Consider the following 17,186-nt stretch of genomic DNA (forward strand, 5'->3'; position numbering starts at 1 on the left):
CCTGGGTGGACAACCCTGACTTATTATCCTGCCCAAGTCACTTAATTGTCTTAGCTCACCACTTCCTTACCATTGTGCGAAACAGGGAGACAATGATAATAGTATAACCTACTCAACGATGTCACGCAGTGGATTAAATGGAATATTATCTCTGTGGGTGTGGTCGAGACAAGGACAGAAACCAGGAATAAGTTCTAGGTGTGTTGAAGATGCTGGTTCCCCCAGCTTCGGGGCACCTGGACAGGGTGTCTCAGCTGTTTACCCCAGGGTGTTCTCTATACATCGCCATGTGTGCTGTGACCTACGTAAGGTCGGAAATCACATGACTGTGCTGTTAGCCTGGCTAGGCTTATTTCACTTTGGCCAGATATCATTGAATAATGGGGATCCATGCTGAGAAATCTGTCCACAGGAGATTTTGATTCACTCTGTGAACTGTGTAGAGCGTGTTTACATGAACTAAGATTGCCATGATGTCAGACATCAGCAGGTGCTGTTATCTTAAGGGACCCCTATCCTGTCTGTGGCCTGGCTTTGCTTGAAGCACTGCGTGGCATTTGACTTTATTAGAATAACTGGCATGGAGAAAGTGGGCATAGAGAAGAAAGATAAGATCCCAGGGACATTTTTGAAGTAGGGTAGATAGAATTTGATGACTAGGAAAGAAGGGTCTCCCAGGGAGGAGGTGGCTTCAGGGACAATGTTATAGATAGAGGAAAGACGATGCTTTTAATAGAAATGATGTAAATGGAGTGCAGGCATGTGGGGTGGATTTGCATTGAAGCAGAGGGGATTGTCTGGACCCGTCAAGAAAGGAGGGCAGGATGAGGGGTAGAAGGTGTGGAGGGGAGGAGGGGAGGAGTGCCAGGGCGTGTGAAAAGCCACAGGGGCTTTGCAGGCTGAGCCAGAGATAGAAGGCCTGAAAACTGAAGGTACTGGGAAAGAGTGCACAGCAGTCTCCAGAACTTTGTCTCCGGATAGAGGCTGTCCTGTTAGAGGAATGTCCGACCATAGCTGGCAACTGGGCAGTTGTCCAAATATGATTTACAATAAAGCATCAGTTTCACAAGGCTTTCTGTAAATTATTGCCCTCCACCAATTGCCAGATTCCCTGCTGACAGTGGGCCAGGGGTCAGACAATTCAATAAGGTGCCACCGGTTATAAATTGAAAATCAGTGGGGTGCAAAATGGATTACCATCAAAATCCATTCAGGTGAAAAACCAAATTTCAAAACCCCTAACCTTTAAAAACCACCCCCTTCTCGATTCTTCACAACGCTCGCTCCGACACTAAGTTTTTAATATCCCCCAGATAAGCAAACATCAATAGCAACCCCGGGAGGTTGAAAGTGAGGAGCAAAGCGGTCCTATCCAGCCTCTTTGGAAACTTGCAAGTGTAGTAAGTTATTGAACTAATTAATGCCTTGGCAATTAGATTCCAAAAGAACAGTCCTCAAACTTAGACAAGAACCAACTGGAAGGCTTTAACTGTTTCAGCCAGACTCTAGCTTGGAGTTTCTGTGTATTCGGGGTTAGGTGAAGAAGATACCTTTCTAGCAAGTTCCTATGCTTATGCTACTGGTCCTGGGGCCACCCTTAAGGATCTCTGCCTTAAGATGTAGGAACAGTTTGGTAACTTGACTACACAGCAAGCTGATTCAATAAAATTTTTATTGTGACTTAAAATTTTTTCTTTTACTTTTTGAGATTATAATATAATTATACTATTTCTTCCTTGCCTTGCCTTCCTCTAAACCCTTTCACATACCCTTGTTTATTCTCTTTAAAATATGCACATATATGCAGATGAATATATATATATATATACACATATTCCTAAATATAACCTGCTCAGTCTGCATATGCTATTCATATGTATGTTTAGGGCTGATCATTTGATATTGGATAACTAATTTGTGTGCTTTTCCATGGGTAAGACTATTTCTCCCATGCTCAGCACTTCTTAGCCTTCTTTTCCCCATTCATTCATATATCTATTGCTGTTGTCTTTGTTCAGCCCATGTTTAGACAGTTATGTTGGTAAAACTGTATATGCTATCATTTTTTTCTTCCCTCAACACAATATTTTTATTGATTATTATTTGGGAATTTCACATCATGCACCCCCTCACAATTCCCAGTCGTCCCAAATCAGCCCCCCCACCTTGTGACCTGCCCCACCAAAAAAGAGAAACAGAAACAAAATAAATAAATAAATGAATGAATAAATGAATTGTTCAATCTGTGTTGCCCTGCGCACTGGAGAATGATCAAACTCCCAGTGGCCAGCTCCTTAAAGAAAATGGAGTTCTTCCCCATCCTTCAATCCAGGTACTGTGGCTTTCTGTTTGTGCCACCTCTCCATTCAGAGGGTGACTTATTGGTTACCTAATGAACTGTTTGTCGTTAGGTGTCATATGGTGAACGTACACCACAGCAGCATTGTTTGTCATAGTCAGAACCTGGAAACAACCTAAATGCCCCTCGACCGAAGAATGGATAAGAAAAATGTGGTACAGTTACACAATGGAGTACTACACAGCAGGAAAAAAATAATGAAATTTGCAGGCAAATGGATGGATCTAAAAAAACAGCATTTGAGTGAGGTAACCCAGACCCTGAAAGACAAATATCACATGTACTCATTCATAAGTGGTTTCTAGACATAAAGCAAAGAAAACCAGCCTACAATTCACAATCCCAGAGAACCTAGACAACAATGAGGACCCTAAGAGAGACATACATGGATCTAAGCTACAAGGGAAGTAGAAAAAGACAAGATTTCCTGAGTAAATTGGGAGCATGGGGACCTTGGGAGAGGGTTGAAGGGGAGGGGAGAGGCAGGGAGCAGAGAAGAATATGTGTCATTATTTCCGTCACCCAAAGTTGCCAGCTCTCTGGCAAAAGGCCTAGCCAGCCTAAGTGCTGTCACTTCCGGGTTCCGTGGCCGCACATGAGTCATCAAGTGTCCAGGCTATGCGAAGCACAGTCATGTGATCTATGTGTGATGGGCCATGGAAGCCCCGTGTGCATGCTCTAGAAAACATTTAAAAACTGGACACGCCCACTCCACGCTCTCTTCCCGCACCAAGTTTCTGACAGGCCTGACATTTTCTTCTCTCCTCCTCTTAATAAACTCTTAAAGTGGGTTCCATTGTGTGTCTTGTGATCCGTTCTAGCACCTGGTAAATTCAATATGGGTGCAGCCTCTGACATTACTAAGAGACATGGTCTCACAGCAAACTTCCTAATCCTTTGATTTGCAATCTTTTGTCTCCGTCTTTGAAAATATTCCTTGAGCCTTAGATGTGGGAGATGTTTTGTAGATGTATCTATTTGGACTTTATCAACAGCTCTGCATTTTGATTGACTATAGTTTTCTATAATGGTCTTTGTTTCAGAGAGAAGTTTACCCAATCCTGGGTGAGGATTACACTTACCTGTGGGCATAAGGACAATATTTAGAATGTAGTTAGGGTTGTATGCTGAACCAGGTACTGAGGCCAGGGTCATAATGTTCTTTTATTCATGAAACCTGAGAAGAGAATGGTGCAATGAAAACTAGGTTGATCCGAAAGTCTTGTGTTCAGAAATGAAGCTAGGAGGGTGGAGAGAGAGGAAAAGGGGAGGCTGCCTTCCATCCCTACACATTCCAGAAGACTGACTGCTGAAGGCATAGACCGTACCACTAGGGCAGAAATAAGCCCTTGGTCTGTGTGGAAACTTAAATTTATTTGATTGAAAAATTCCTCCTTTTTTCTTAATTAAATTTTTTCATTTATTTTACATACCAACTGCAGCTTCCCTACTGCCCTCCTCCCATCCCCTCCCCTCCTCTCCCTTTTGCCTCCCCTCCTCAATCTACCCTCCCTCCACCTCTTTTCAGAAAGGAGCAGGCCTCCCAGGGGTGCCAACAAAGCATGACATAGTAAGTTGAAGTAGGACTAAGCTCCACCCTTTCTGTTAAGAGTGGGCAAGGCAACCCAGTATGAGGAATATGTTCAAAGCATGAGGGACAGGCCCCACTCCCACTGCCAGGAATCTCACTAGTAGACCATGCCACAGGACCATCACATATACAGAGGTCCTACACGGGCCCCATGCAGGCTCCCTAGTCAGCAGTCCATGGTCTGTGACTTCCCATGAGCAGGCCAGTTGCTTCTGTGAGTTTTCTTTCTGTGAATTCTGTGGGTTCCCTAACCGCCCCCGTCTTGTCCAATCCTTCCTCCCTCTCCTGAACATGATTCTCTAGGCATGGCCCAGTGATTGGCTGTGGATCTCTGTATCTGTTTCAATCAGTCACTAGACGAAAGCTCTCTGATGGCGATTGGGGTAGTTACCAATCTGATTACAGGAGATGGCCAGCTCAGGCTACCTGTCCACCACTGCTAGGGGTTTTAGCTAGAATCATCCTTATAGATTCGTACTATCTGACCCCGAAACGCCCCCACCATCAAGTCATCACTGTTGTTAGTCTCGTCCTCCATCCAATTCCTCATGTTCCCATGCTCACCTGCCCCCACTGTACCCAGAAGATTTCCTCTATTTCCCCTTTCCAGGGAAACTGTGTATCCCCTTAGGGCCCTCCTAGTTACCTAACCTCTCTGGGACTGTGGGTTGTAGCATGATTATCCTTTACTTTACAGCTACTATCCGCTTACGAGTGAGTACAAACCATGCTTGTCTTTCTGTGTCTGGGTTACCTCCCTCAAGATGATTTTTTTTTCTAGTTCCACTCATTTGCCTTTAAATTTCCCTGTGTCATTGTTTTTAACAGCTGAGCAATACTCCATTGTGTAAATGTAAATAAATTTTCTTTATTCATTCTTCAGTTGGGGGGCATCTGGGTTGTTTCCAGGTTCTGACTATTATGAATAATGCTGCTCCGAACATAGTTGAGCAAGTATCCTTGTGGTATGATTGGGCATCCTTTGGGTATATGCCAAAGGATTTAGCTGGGTCTTGAAGTAGACTATTTCCAATTTTCTGAGAAACTGCCATATTGATTTCCAAAATGGCTGTACACATTTGAAAGCCCACAGCAGTGGAGGAGTATTACCCTGCTTCCCATCTTTTCCAGCATAATCTGTCACTTGTGTTCTTAATCTTTGCCATTCTGGTTTAAGTTGGAATCTCAGAGTCATTTTGATTTGCATTTTCCTGATGGCTAAGGATGATGAACATTTCTTTAAGCATTTCTTGGCCATTTGAGATTCTTCTGTTGAGAATTCTCTGTTTAGGTCTATACCTCATTTTAAAAATTGGATTATTTGGGGTTTTGATGCCCTGTTTCTTGAGTTCTTTATATATTTTGAAGATCAGCCTTCTGTCAGATGTGGGGTTGGTGAAGATCTTTTTCCATTCTGTAGGCTGTCATTTTGTCTTACTGATAGTGGTGTCTTTTGCCTTAAAAAACCTTTTCAGTTTCAGGAGGTCCCATTTATTAATTGTTGATCTCAGTGTCTGTGCTGCTGGTGTTCTATCCAGGAAGCTGTCTCCTGTGCCAATGTGTTCAAGGCTGTTTCTCATTTTCTATTCTATCAGGTTCAGGGTAACTGGGTTTATGTTGAGGTCTTTGACCCATTCATTTTGTGCAGGGAATTTCATGCAGGGCAATAGAGATGGATCTATTTGCATTCTTCTACATTCCAACATTCAGTTATGCCAACACCATTTATTGAAGATGCTTTTATTTTCCATTGTATAATTTTGACTTCTTTGTCAAAAATCAGGCGTTCCTAGGTGTTAATTTCTGTCAGGGCCTTCTATTCGATTTTATTGATCCACCTGTCTGTTGTTATGTCAATACCAAACTGTTTTTTATTACTGTAGCTCTGTAGAAGAGCTGAAAATGAAGGTGATACCTCTGGAAGTCCCTTAATTGTAAAGGATTGCTTTTAGCTATCTTGGGCTTTTTGTTTTTCTATATGAAGTTGAATATTGCTCTTTCAAGGTCTGTAAAGAGCAAATTCCTCTTTTAACTTGAAGGTGGTGTGTGCATGTGTGTGTGTATGTCTGTGTGTACAGGTATGTGTGTAGTTGTGTGTCACGTGGATAGGTAGGCAAGAAGACACCTCAGTGTTATTGAAATATTATTCTCAGGTGCAATCAACTTTTTAAACTTTGAAAGCTGGTTTTCTTTTATCAGCGAATCAATCCCACACCAGTTATGTTTTAAGGGGTTATTTATTTTGGGGGGTAAAACTTACATACACCATAAACCGTCAGGAAGGGAGCCTAGTCTCTGGAGCAGGAGTCGGGAGCAGGAGCCGGGAGCAGGAGCCAGGAGCAAGCACCGGAACCAAGAGCCGGAACCAAGAGGGCCTGATCCGGATCTGCTTCTCTTTTTAAAAGAGAGATATACCACGCCCCAGTGGGCTGGTATTTCAGCAGCTATTGGCTGACGGAGTGGAAGTCGCTCCCGGCTGCACTGTGGGCTCGTATTTCAGCGACTATTGGTTGAGGCAGCGGAAGTTACTCCCACAACATTCTTTTTTCTTTCTTTTTTTGAAAGCATGTTTTCTTAAGGCTAGGCAAACATGGACACCACTTTATATATATATATAAAAAAAGCTTCTAATAGTCCAAATTTTGATTCTTTCACTCCGTGCATGACCCTAGATGCATTTTCCTTTCTAAGACGCCCCATCTGATTGTTCGCTTTGAGCCAGGCTTATTGCCCAGTATAAACTGTCCCTCTCATCAGGCTCAACACGAAACACGTCTTCTTCAGGATGGGTTTGTGGATCCCAGGATGCGGAAGCGGTGGCCCCTGCCTCATTCACATTGGTTTTTCTGTTTCTCTCTTCCAGGAGAAATTGAGAGATGCACGTACATCAAGTACCACTACTCCTCAGCCACCATCCCCAGGAACCTCACATTCAACATCACGAAGACCATTCGCCAGGATGAGTGGCATGCCCTGCGTAAGTGCAGCTGCGCCTCTTTGGCTGTGACTGTGCCGTGATGTCACTTGGAGGGCATGGGGGAGGGAGGTTTACGTACTTTCTGAGATCTGCGGGTGGTTTCAGAACACTGGTATGGCATGGATCGACTATCTATAGGTCAGAATTGCCTGCGTTGGTTCTGATGGCATAGTAGATTTGTGGCGTTGGTTTTCGATTTTTAAAAAAGACCAAACCAATCAAGTGAAACTCAAACCACTCTCAGTTAGACAGTGATCTTAATTCGTTCTTCTGGTAGGCATCTGGAATTCCACCTACCCGATGGCATCTTCTCTGGGGACTTAACTCCAGCACATCTCTAAGTTGCTTATAATACTATTGTGGCAACCCGCTAGTCCCCTGTGCTGTTATTTGTAAAGAACGAGGCATGCTCACCCGTTCAGGCTGCACCTAGGGGATCTGCACTTAGGTGGAGGTCATTAAGAAGGAGTGTTGACTCTGCTTCCAAGCTTCTGTGTGTCTTCAAATGATAGCAGCGGGCTCATGTGTGATCACTCAGCGAAGAGGTGAATATCTATGCCCATCGGTTTGGGAATTTCTAGTCTAGGGATCCTTAGAGACTTGCATTACGGTGAGAGAGCGGCGTCATGAGAAAACAGAGATGGCTGGCTATTTTTACACTTCTCCATGGGAATCCATTGCCTGTCTGTGGCAAGGGAGCTCTCGCTCACTGCTGGCCCCATTCTTCATGTTGACCCGTCCATGGCACACTTCTATTGGGTTCACCAGGTATTCTTCCTGTGTCATTTTTTTTTCACCCAGCAGCCAAAGGATTGGGCTCAGTTTATAGCTGCAGAAACATAAGCATTCTTTTATCACACCCCGATAGGTAGACTCCCTTAGTTGATGAATTCTGAAGGAGACAGTCCTTTAGGCTAGAACATTGTTCTTGTCTCATTGTTTTCTTCTTGCCTTGTTATCATTGCAAGTGTAGAGCCCACAGGGTGTAGCCCACCTTTTGGCTTGGTTTTATGCATCTACAGCTTGGAGTGGGGAAGGGAGAGGTAAAAGAGAGTAAGTAGAATTAAAAGAGAATAGTCACCAGTTTCGGGGGGAAGTCATACAAAGATGAGCACTCAGATGATGGTCCCTCAATGCTCCTTGTCTGTGATGACAGAGTAGGTGTCAGAGGATGACCCTGCAAGCCATACTGTTGTCACTGTAGAGGCGCTAAGTAGCATGAGAGCCAGGGACAGAGCGCTAATGTTCAAAGAGTGTTCCCATGTGCTGGCCATTGAGTTAAGTGTATCACATACATATTTAATTTTAATGTGAGATTGGCCTTAGAGACTCAAGTAATCAGGGTTATTAATTTCTTTTGGATGGTTGGCATGGAAGACTCCAAATATAGAAATATATGGTGATAATTTCCAATTTCTCACAATACACCTGTCTCGTATAGCCACTGAAAGAGATGTTCGAGGTGCATACGTCTTGTTGATTAGCCATACAAGCATAATAGATTCTGGGATTCATAATAAGATTCAGAATATAAGAGGAAAAAAATTACTGACATTTCCAATTCAAATGGACTTGGTCTGTCTGAAGTTCCCAAGTTTCTCTGCATACCAGGCACATACTGGATATTAAGGCTGTGGGGAGCTCTTTTAAGGAGCTAGAGTCTGGGGTGGAGAAGGGTGGGGTTGGAGAAAGACATTCACAAAGCAAATAATTACATGGCAGTGTGATAATTACAACATAGTAGAATTGCTTCAGGCAATTAAAATAGTTTGTGGGATTTTTTTTCCAGCCAGAAGGAGAATGATCTCAGTGTAAATTGCAGATACTTCAAGGGAAGCCTGGTGAAGGCTACTGGCGGTGGCCAGAGTAGATGTCTAGAGTTGCAAGAGATTTTCCATTGTGCCGTCCTTGGAAGTATGCTACATGGCATCATCCAAGAGAGAGACGGGGACAGGGGAGCTTTGTGGGGGTCCTCTTTGAACTCTGTGTGTCTCCGGGGTGCTCATTCTCCAAACATGGTGCTGTTGGATTCTGAAAAATCTAGCAGGCAGCTTCTATAGCCAAGCAGTATGCTGACTTCTATTTTTAACAAATCAAAGCCATTTCGACGATTGATACGTGTGAGGTCTCCAGCCCAGGGTGGTGGATGAAGCTGATGCTCCCCTTTGGTGATGGATTCATTTGCCTCTTTCATGAAGTCGCCTAATGGGCTATTAAGCTGGCAGAGAGCATTTGCCACGCCTGACATCTATGACAGCTATTTTAAGCCAGAGGGCGAGTGAGCATCTGTCACAATTGAAGTTGGTCCTAAGTATAACTGGAAATACTGGCGTGATGGGGAGGCTCGGCCATGTCCATGTTAATTTTCAGAGGTCAGATTTTGATAACATGAGGTAGGAAATACGCACAAAAATCTTTTTTGAAATACATTGTGTTAAACATATGGGGAATCTGAAGCTAGTGTGTTTGGAGACTGTGCTATATTGCCATGCCTCTCAGGAGTCATCTTATGATCTGAAATTACTACTAGAGTAATGTCCTACAGCACTGTTTCCAAGTCAACAGGAAACAAAAATAAAAGATGAGTTTACATTGTGGGGGAAAAAAGATATATATTGGAAGAAAGTAAACATTAGGAAGTTCGTGAGATTAGCTTTGAAAAATGTGGGAAGACCCCATCCCACAACCTGATTTCTTGGGCTGGGGATGGAGTTCATTGATAGAGTACTTACCTAACCAATATATGTAAGCCAAGTAGTTATCTCCGTAGCTGTAAATATAAAGCTCACACCACTTTTGTATCATTGAGTGCTTTAATAATCTAAATGGAGCAAAATAAATTCATCTGGTTATCATTTTGTAGAGTGACCTTAATATCTTATATTTTATAGTTTTTGCTCTTACTTTTTTCTCAGAGGGAGAACTAGGATGAGGGGCTGTTAACTTGTTTGTTATGAAATAACTTAAGACAAACGTTTGAACTTTGGTTCACTTTGGATCATATCCTTTCCATTGGGAACTTGTATGTGGCCTGATCACCCCTATTATAGGAAAGAAAAAAAAAAGCTTTCAAGTAGGAAAAGGCACAGTTTGACTTAAAGCTATGTCACACATTTTGAAAAGTTAACCCGCCAACACAAAGCTTAACTGTAGGGCTCTAGGCTCTCCCATCTCATGGTCATATGAACGACAGGTGAAAGGATCAAATGACCTCTAGACAGGGCACTGTGCTTCCAGATTCCAGCGTGTAAAGTGCTTGCCTCACGAGCTAAATGAGGGGTGCATGTTTGCGTGTGCAATCATGAGGGAACAGAGGTGTGGCCTTCATGTTCCAGTGCTCCGGGTGAGTTGGGATGAGGTTGTGACCCTGGCTTGAATGACAAGGGTTAATGAGGTCTCATAGGTGTCTTGCTCTCCTCCTTACCATGGGGAATAACAAGACTCCTCCTAGAGCTTCAGTCTTTGTCCTTGGTCCACTCAATCCTGGCTGCCCTTCAGTGCTGTCAGCTTGCTTTAGTCCCAGCCCAGGCGGGAGGCAGAAGCCAGGCAGCTGCCTCTGTGGACTGAAGGTGTTCTGTTCTCCTCCATCGGGTCTCCTGCCATTTCCAGGGCTGGACCAGGACAGGACAGTGTCATTGGCCATCAAGGAGTGAACGGTGGCCTCAGGAGATTAGCTTAGCAAATGCCGCTGTTTGGATCAGTTGTCTGGTTTAATACTTAACACATGATAGAGTCTGATTACCAGTGGCCGGGGGAAGCTGGCTGGCACTGCCCAGGCATTGCAACGGCTGCTCTCCCTCTTTGTACTAGAATACACTGCCATGAGATTTTCACAGCCCGTAATTCAGTCTGTGGTGGCAACACTTGTTTAGTGACTCTGTGTCCTCAACCCCCACCCCCACCCATAACCCTGGAGGCCACCCCGAAAGGTTCTACCTCTGTCCTTCCTGTTATTATGTCCTCTGACCTGTCTTGTCTGCATAGCTAGGATCCTACACAGTTGCTCAGGGGATAGCAAGGGCAGATGGGTGGGTGAGGAGTGTCTCCCAGTGACCTGAAACAAGGACCCAGCAGCTGGCTTGGGTTGGCAGAGGCACCACGACAGAAGCTGCTAGACGGACAGATGCTTGAGAGGAGAGAAGGCTGGCTCTCCTGGTTCTGACTTCCTGATCTATGTGGCAGGGACTTAGTGGGTCTTTGTACCTGAAGTCCCCAGGTGAGAGCCCCAAGAGACTCCGTCAGTCTGACTGTGAGCTCACAGTTTTGTCATTCTGCTTGGTATGGGGTTCTAAGATAGAGGTTTCAGCCCCTGGCAGTGAAGATCAAGGCGCTGGGACTCCACTCCTGAAATCCTATCTTCTTCATTATCTTTTGAGAGGCTGAGAGCCAAGAAAGCTATTTTTTTTTCTTTAAACCTCCTCCTGTTAGAACTGAGGGTTTAACTAATTAGATTGGATGCCTGCTTTGCACCTTTCCAGCTGGCGGGGAGGGAACTGGAGGCAGGGAGGGGGAAAGGAGGGAACAAGGACCTCTCTTGACTTCCTGGCCTCAGGCTACCACCTCACACACATTGGCCTTGAAGCTATGCCCGAGGTACTTAGAACAGATGCAGGACCCAGACAGGCTTGTGTTCACCTCTAGTAAGGGAGCCCTGCACCGCTATCCTGTGTTGCAGCCACCTTATCAGTGTGTAGAGAACATTTGTGCCACGATTATCCATGCAGCCGCTAGGAGTGGGGCATGGCAGAGAAAGCCCAGCCTGTTTCAGAGAGGGAGAAGCGAGAGGAGAGGAAGCGGGGAGGGAGGAGAGAGAGGCAGGGATGGAGACCTAGACTGTGTGGGAGACAAGGCATTGTAGTCATCTGCTGTGTAGTTAATTCCTGGGAATTGAAACATCCATCCTGGCGGGAAGAGAGAAGCTCTTGCAACTTATCAGGCTTTGGGAGCCCAGGAAGTTGCAAGATTTGCCCGGCTTACATAAGCGGCACCAGTTGCTGCGGAAAGGAGCTGCTCCCGCCATCAGAGTTGCCTGCGGGCTGTGCAAGGAGGGAACCCCAGGGATGCAGTTTTGTGAGCTGCCACCTATGCTGGAGTGGACGTCTCAGTGGTTTAACCTCATCTGAGTCAGTCACCTATGCTCTGCTAAACAACTCCTTGTCTGTGCTGCGATAAGTCACCCCAATAATCATATGGGTACACTAAGCTAGACTTTGGGTGGAACCATTTCTTTGCTTTGTTGTCATCTGGGGTGCGCCATCTGGGGTGAATGGCTGTTTGCTCATGTTCCCCACAAACAGCCAGACAGCATGGACCTGCTGCTAAGAGGGTCAAGAAATTACAGCTCAGAGCCTTGATGTTCCCAGCAGACACCAAATGAATGCTCAGCTCCTCAAAGCTCTTATAGGTCAGCTCAGTCTGGGGGGACCAAGGCTCACATATGGGGACGATCCTGCAGCAGTACTATTCCAGGGTAGGCCAGACCTGGCCCGCCTCACCCCACCTCTACTATACTCTCTTCCTCACCATTTACTCTTCCTAGAATTAGAGGGCCTGTTTTCCACCCGAGCCTTCCTCCAGTTGCCCCCAGTCCTGCGCCACAGGGTGGCTTACTACCTCTCTCCGTGGCATTGGCATCATGCTAGGTCTTCGCTCAGTGGCACCCGACTCCCCTTTCGACGGCAGCTCAAGCCAGTCCACTCCTCTGTAAACGGCTCTTCTCCAGTCTTTCTTCCTACTTGGACTTTGCAGATTTCCACATCTCAGAGCAGGCCAGATTCCTGGTCCATCCTTCCCCAGCCATCCCTGCATGGTGAGATAGATATTGTAGATCAAGGGGCTTGGGATAGAACCACCAACCTTGGTGATAAATTAACCATCCTTTGTTCATGTGGGATGTCGTGGATTCTAGTCTGTTGCTGTGGCTCCTTTACAGATAAAGTAACCAGGCCAGGCAGCGAGGAGCTACCTGGGAATCCATCTCAGCCTCAAAGGAGCCTCAGATTAAAGACTCAGAATCCATGCCTGAACTTTGGCCTCCAGCAATCTTTCTCTCCCATTTCTGTTTTTGGCTTACATTATGTAAAGAAGCCTAATGAGGTAAACATTCCCAACATTAGAATCTTAGGCCCCCTGCAGTTCAGCCCTTTTCCTTCTTCTGCTTCTGCTTTCTGGGCCCAGCCGGTGCTAGGTTCTGACTGTGTGCAATCTGTTGTGAGCTATCTCTTGCTAGCAAGAGTGACATCCCGATGGGGCCTTTAGGAGCAAGATGCCATCTCTGGAACTGGGAAAGCTTGGTAGCACAGACATCCAACCAACAGAGCCTTGCTATACGTTGCCTGGTAACGAAAAGTCCTTGCTTTTTGCAAACCATTGCCTGTCTCTCTGACCTAGCTCCTGCAGGGAACACTGTAAACCTTTTGGGACATCCAAACAGCATGCAGCCCAGAGGCTGCCCTGAGCCTGCTCTCCTAGACCCTTGTGGTGTTAGTGCAACATGCCAGGCAGAGAACACAAACCCCTTAATAGGACATTGCACTTAGACCCTCCCCCGCTTTCAGCGCAACTCACACAAGGACAGCTCTCCTCTCTGCCCGGATGTATTTCTTCTTTCCACTCTCTTGGGATCTTGCCATAAAGCAGGTCACCTAGTCAGATGAACCAGCTGAACTTCCCTGGATAGCATTTTTCTAAATTTATTTTTTCGGGGTTTTACTCAACAGTAAGGAGATGATTCCGGTAACGTGGAGGTACACATGTAAATACCGATTCCCCTGCTTAGCTAATTGGTCTGGTGAAAGTCAATGCTGAAAATGGCTGGGCAAGAGAGAGAGAGTTTGTTCTTGAGCTGAAGAGAAAGACAGAGGTCTGGAGTAGGAGTGGAGAGGAGTGTGGTAAAGTCTTCTGTGTTAAAGACACCCATGCACTGAAAAGCCACCTGAGAGCTATTGTGCTGGCCTCACTGCAGCCCTCAAGCCACAATTCATCTGAATGTGCAGGCCCAATTTTGCACTGGGAATTATTCAGGAGTCTGGCCTGGAGGCGTTCTCGCAGCTTCTGCAGATTGGAAGTTTTTTTTCTGCTGGCCGAGTAGACTGCTGTGGATGTCACCAGGGGAACTGGGCACAGCCCACTGACCTCCTTCATCCATTTGTTCATTTACTCTCGCAATATCCATAGGGTGTTTTTTACTATGAGAGTTCCCACATTTGGTGCTAGAAGGGATGTTAAAAGATATTCTGCTCCCCAAACTGGATGATGTATTCCTAAGTGCTGGCCAGGCAAGGGACCAAACCGCTGGTTGTTTGGTGTTTATTGACTACAAAGAGTGTACAGGACAGTGTTGCCTGTCCTGTATCGTGGTTCCCAACTTCCATACTTAAATCAGCAAGGGTTCATTGTGGGAAAAATAAAAGCAAAATTTAGCATAAGGCTACCAGATCACAGAGGTGTGGTGTGCTTGGGGTCTGTGCTGGATCTGCCTGTCTGGGCTCTCTTGTGGGAGCTGTCTACGCTCTAGGTGCTGACCACGAAGCTCAGTGCTATAGGTAAGTCTTCCCAACAGTTAACCAATCAGAGCTCAGCATCCAGCATCGGTTGCTATAGTAACGAGGAGGCGCTTGGTGCCAACTCAGAGTGCCAGCACCAAGGACAGCTCAAATGGAATGCTGGAGCAAGACAGGGGTGTAGGCATGCAGACTTCTGGCATCAAGGCCAGGGCAGAGAGAATGAAATTGGATGCGTGACTGTTGAATTTGCGGCACCATGCAATTTCTTGGGAGGAGGCCTCGCCAATGGGAATAAAGTCCTAGTTTCCTAAGAAACCTGAAGTATTAGAGAAGGAAAATATGCAATAGAGAATAGTGGCCAAGAGAAAACTGGGGTACACAGGGTTTGCACAACAAGATGTAAGGCCACACAGAGCTACAGTTCCAACTGCCATTAGGTTTGGTGATGGGACTGGGGAAAGAGGTTCTGAACATGGGTGGAACTGCAGGCAGGTGTCTGGGAGGTGACGGGGCATAATAGAAAGAGTTGCAATGTTCTTTCTAACTGTGGAGTCTGTCAAAGTCTTACCCAGTCATAGTTCTGGGTCCATGGCCAGGCAGTCAGTTGCATCTGGAAATAGAAATGCAAATTTCTAGCTAGTAAACCAGACACTGAATTGGGTGCTGCAGGGATGGGTCCCAGAATCCTGTGTGAGCCTGTAACACATTCAAGGTGGAGAACTTTTGGACTGAGAGGCATGCTATGGGCTGTTCTGGTCAAAGGTAGCTCGGGGCAGAAGAGAGCATGAGCCCTGGGAGCTGGGAGCTGGAGCTTGCTTTGGCATGTCTTCTCACACGGGCTGTCTTTGTATGGGTAGATAACTTTGGGGATTAATTTCCATCCACCCAAGTTGTGCTTTGAATAAAGAAGCATGGGTGAGGTGAATTGCTTTTTCTTTTTCTCTCCCTTTCTCTCTCCCTTTCTCTCTCCCTCCCTCCCTCCCTCCCTCCCTCCCTCCCTCCCTCTCTCTCTCTCTCTTTCTTTCTTTCTTTCTTTCTTTACATTATATGTTTAAATACCTGGCCTTAAATCCATGTCTTGGATCTACAAAGCACTAAATTACTCAGAAGCAGGCTTCACTCTGGGACACCAGGTTGAATTTGGGCTCTGTTGCATCTTCAGATATTTGACCTCAGGCAAACAGTTTCAAGCTTTTTGAGCCTAGTGCATGCCATCTGAAAAGCCGAGGTAGTAATTCCTGCCTGGAGACTTATTATAAGGTTTAAACAGAATGAAATGATTCATGAAAGATCTCTTGGTAACTGCATAGAGTCTGATGCCAACCAATATTAGATGCTTTAATGTTGGAACCAAGGCAGTATCCTAGGTGCTGAGGTCCTGGTGGGACCCAGGGGAAATGAGTACCTCTGCAATGACATTTTCATTGTTAAGGCTGCCCTTCTGTTATACTCAGGGAAGCCTTCATGGATGGGCCTGGCTTGCATGAGGCTGTGTGAGTCATCCGTTGTGAGTTTGCTGTCTGCACAGGTGTATATACTGGGAGCTCACATCAGGTGTGTGTGGCGTGGGAGTGGGAAATGGCTGAGGGTGTTATTTTGTGACAGCGGCATATTGTGAAAAGAGTCTTGGAGCAGAAAATCCCGAGTGTTTGAGATCCTCAGTGGCATAGCAGCAACCCTTAATTTATGAGTTGTATCCAATAAGAATGCTGTTTAGACAACAACATGCTTCTAAGAGAAGATTTGTGTACTCGGTGTCTAAAAAGGAACACTTCTGAGCTCTGAAGACAAACAGTGTGAATGCATTTGTAACGAAAATGGCCTAGGCTCTTCAGAAAGCTTTCGTCTTCCTGCTGGAGCCCAGCCCCGCCTTCCAGGAGGATATATGCATTTTTCATAGGTACTATGAGAAAGTGAACGCTTGTTGCAGAGGAGGATCCTGGGAGAATGCTGGCTGGTTCGAGAAGGCCTCCTGGAAGTATGCAGATGTGTCGGTGGGGCGCGCTCTCTCTGTTTGCAACGCCCCCCCACCGTGGTCCTCAGGACAAGTCTTGGCTGTGAGTGTGGCTTCTACACATTTGAATTGCTTAGTGAGAAGGACCCAAACTGCAGGGTGATGGGCTGCCTTGCAAATTGCCTCTAAGCTACAGATGATTTTGGGAGCTGTCCTCTTCCTGCCTTGTGTTCTCCCCTGCTTTCTCTCTTCTTTCCCTAGTATTTAATTCTAGTTTGATGAAGGTCATAGTAAGCCAGGAGGTCTGCATGGTTCCAGGTCATTGTGGCCCTCCCTGAAGTAGTTGTTCATGGAATCTGGTCTAGAGGTCTTGAGAGAGGAAATGCAGACTTAATGGTATCTGGCTTGCTTTGCTCTCCTTCCATATATATCTCAGGTTATATACTCCATGGAAATTGGTCTAGGATGCAATGAGACATTCTTAGATCCCTTCAAACTCAGTATTCCAATTAGCACCGTCTAAAGGAACTTCCTGCTGTGATAAGTATCTGCACTGCCGGACATGGTGGCACAAACCACATTTGATTACTGTAATGGTCTTCTCTGTCCCTTTAAGAGAGAAGCCACATCCACTCCCTCCCTGAGGCTAAGGCGAGCTGATCTTCAGCTTCCAGCCTGAGTCCCTTTTTTATTCCAGTCTCTCTCTGGAAGAGGCAGCTTCTGTCTCGCCCCACTTCTCCCTTTCCTCCTTCTGTCTGTCTGTCTGTCTGTCTGTCTGTCTGTCTATCTCTCTGTTCCTC

The 17,186-nt window shown here is 45.8% G+C and overlaps 1 protein-coding gene across 2 annotated transcripts in view; it reads left to right on the forward strand.

Moving 5' to 3' along the window:
• Tmem178b (transmembrane protein 178B) overlaps positions 1 to 17,186 on the forward strand; it is a 393,382-nt gene that overhangs the window by 128,144 nt on the left and 248,052 nt on the right. For both annotated transcript variants that reach the window (XM_085683877.2, XM_085683876.2), the window contains exon 2: positions 6,814 to 6,927. In XM_085683877.2, coding sequence (XP_085540003.2) covers positions 6,814 to 6,927 — 114 coding nt within the window. The remainder of the gene's footprint in view (positions 1 to 6,813; positions 6,928 to 17,186) is intronic.

The sequence above is a fragment of the Myodes glareolus genome, chromosome 25 (assembly GCF_982192425.1).
Source record: "Myodes glareolus chromosome 25, mMyoGla1.1, whole genome shotgun sequence".
NCBI classification, from domain to species: Eukaryota; Metazoa; Chordata; class Mammalia; order Rodentia; family Cricetidae; genus Myodes; species Myodes glareolus.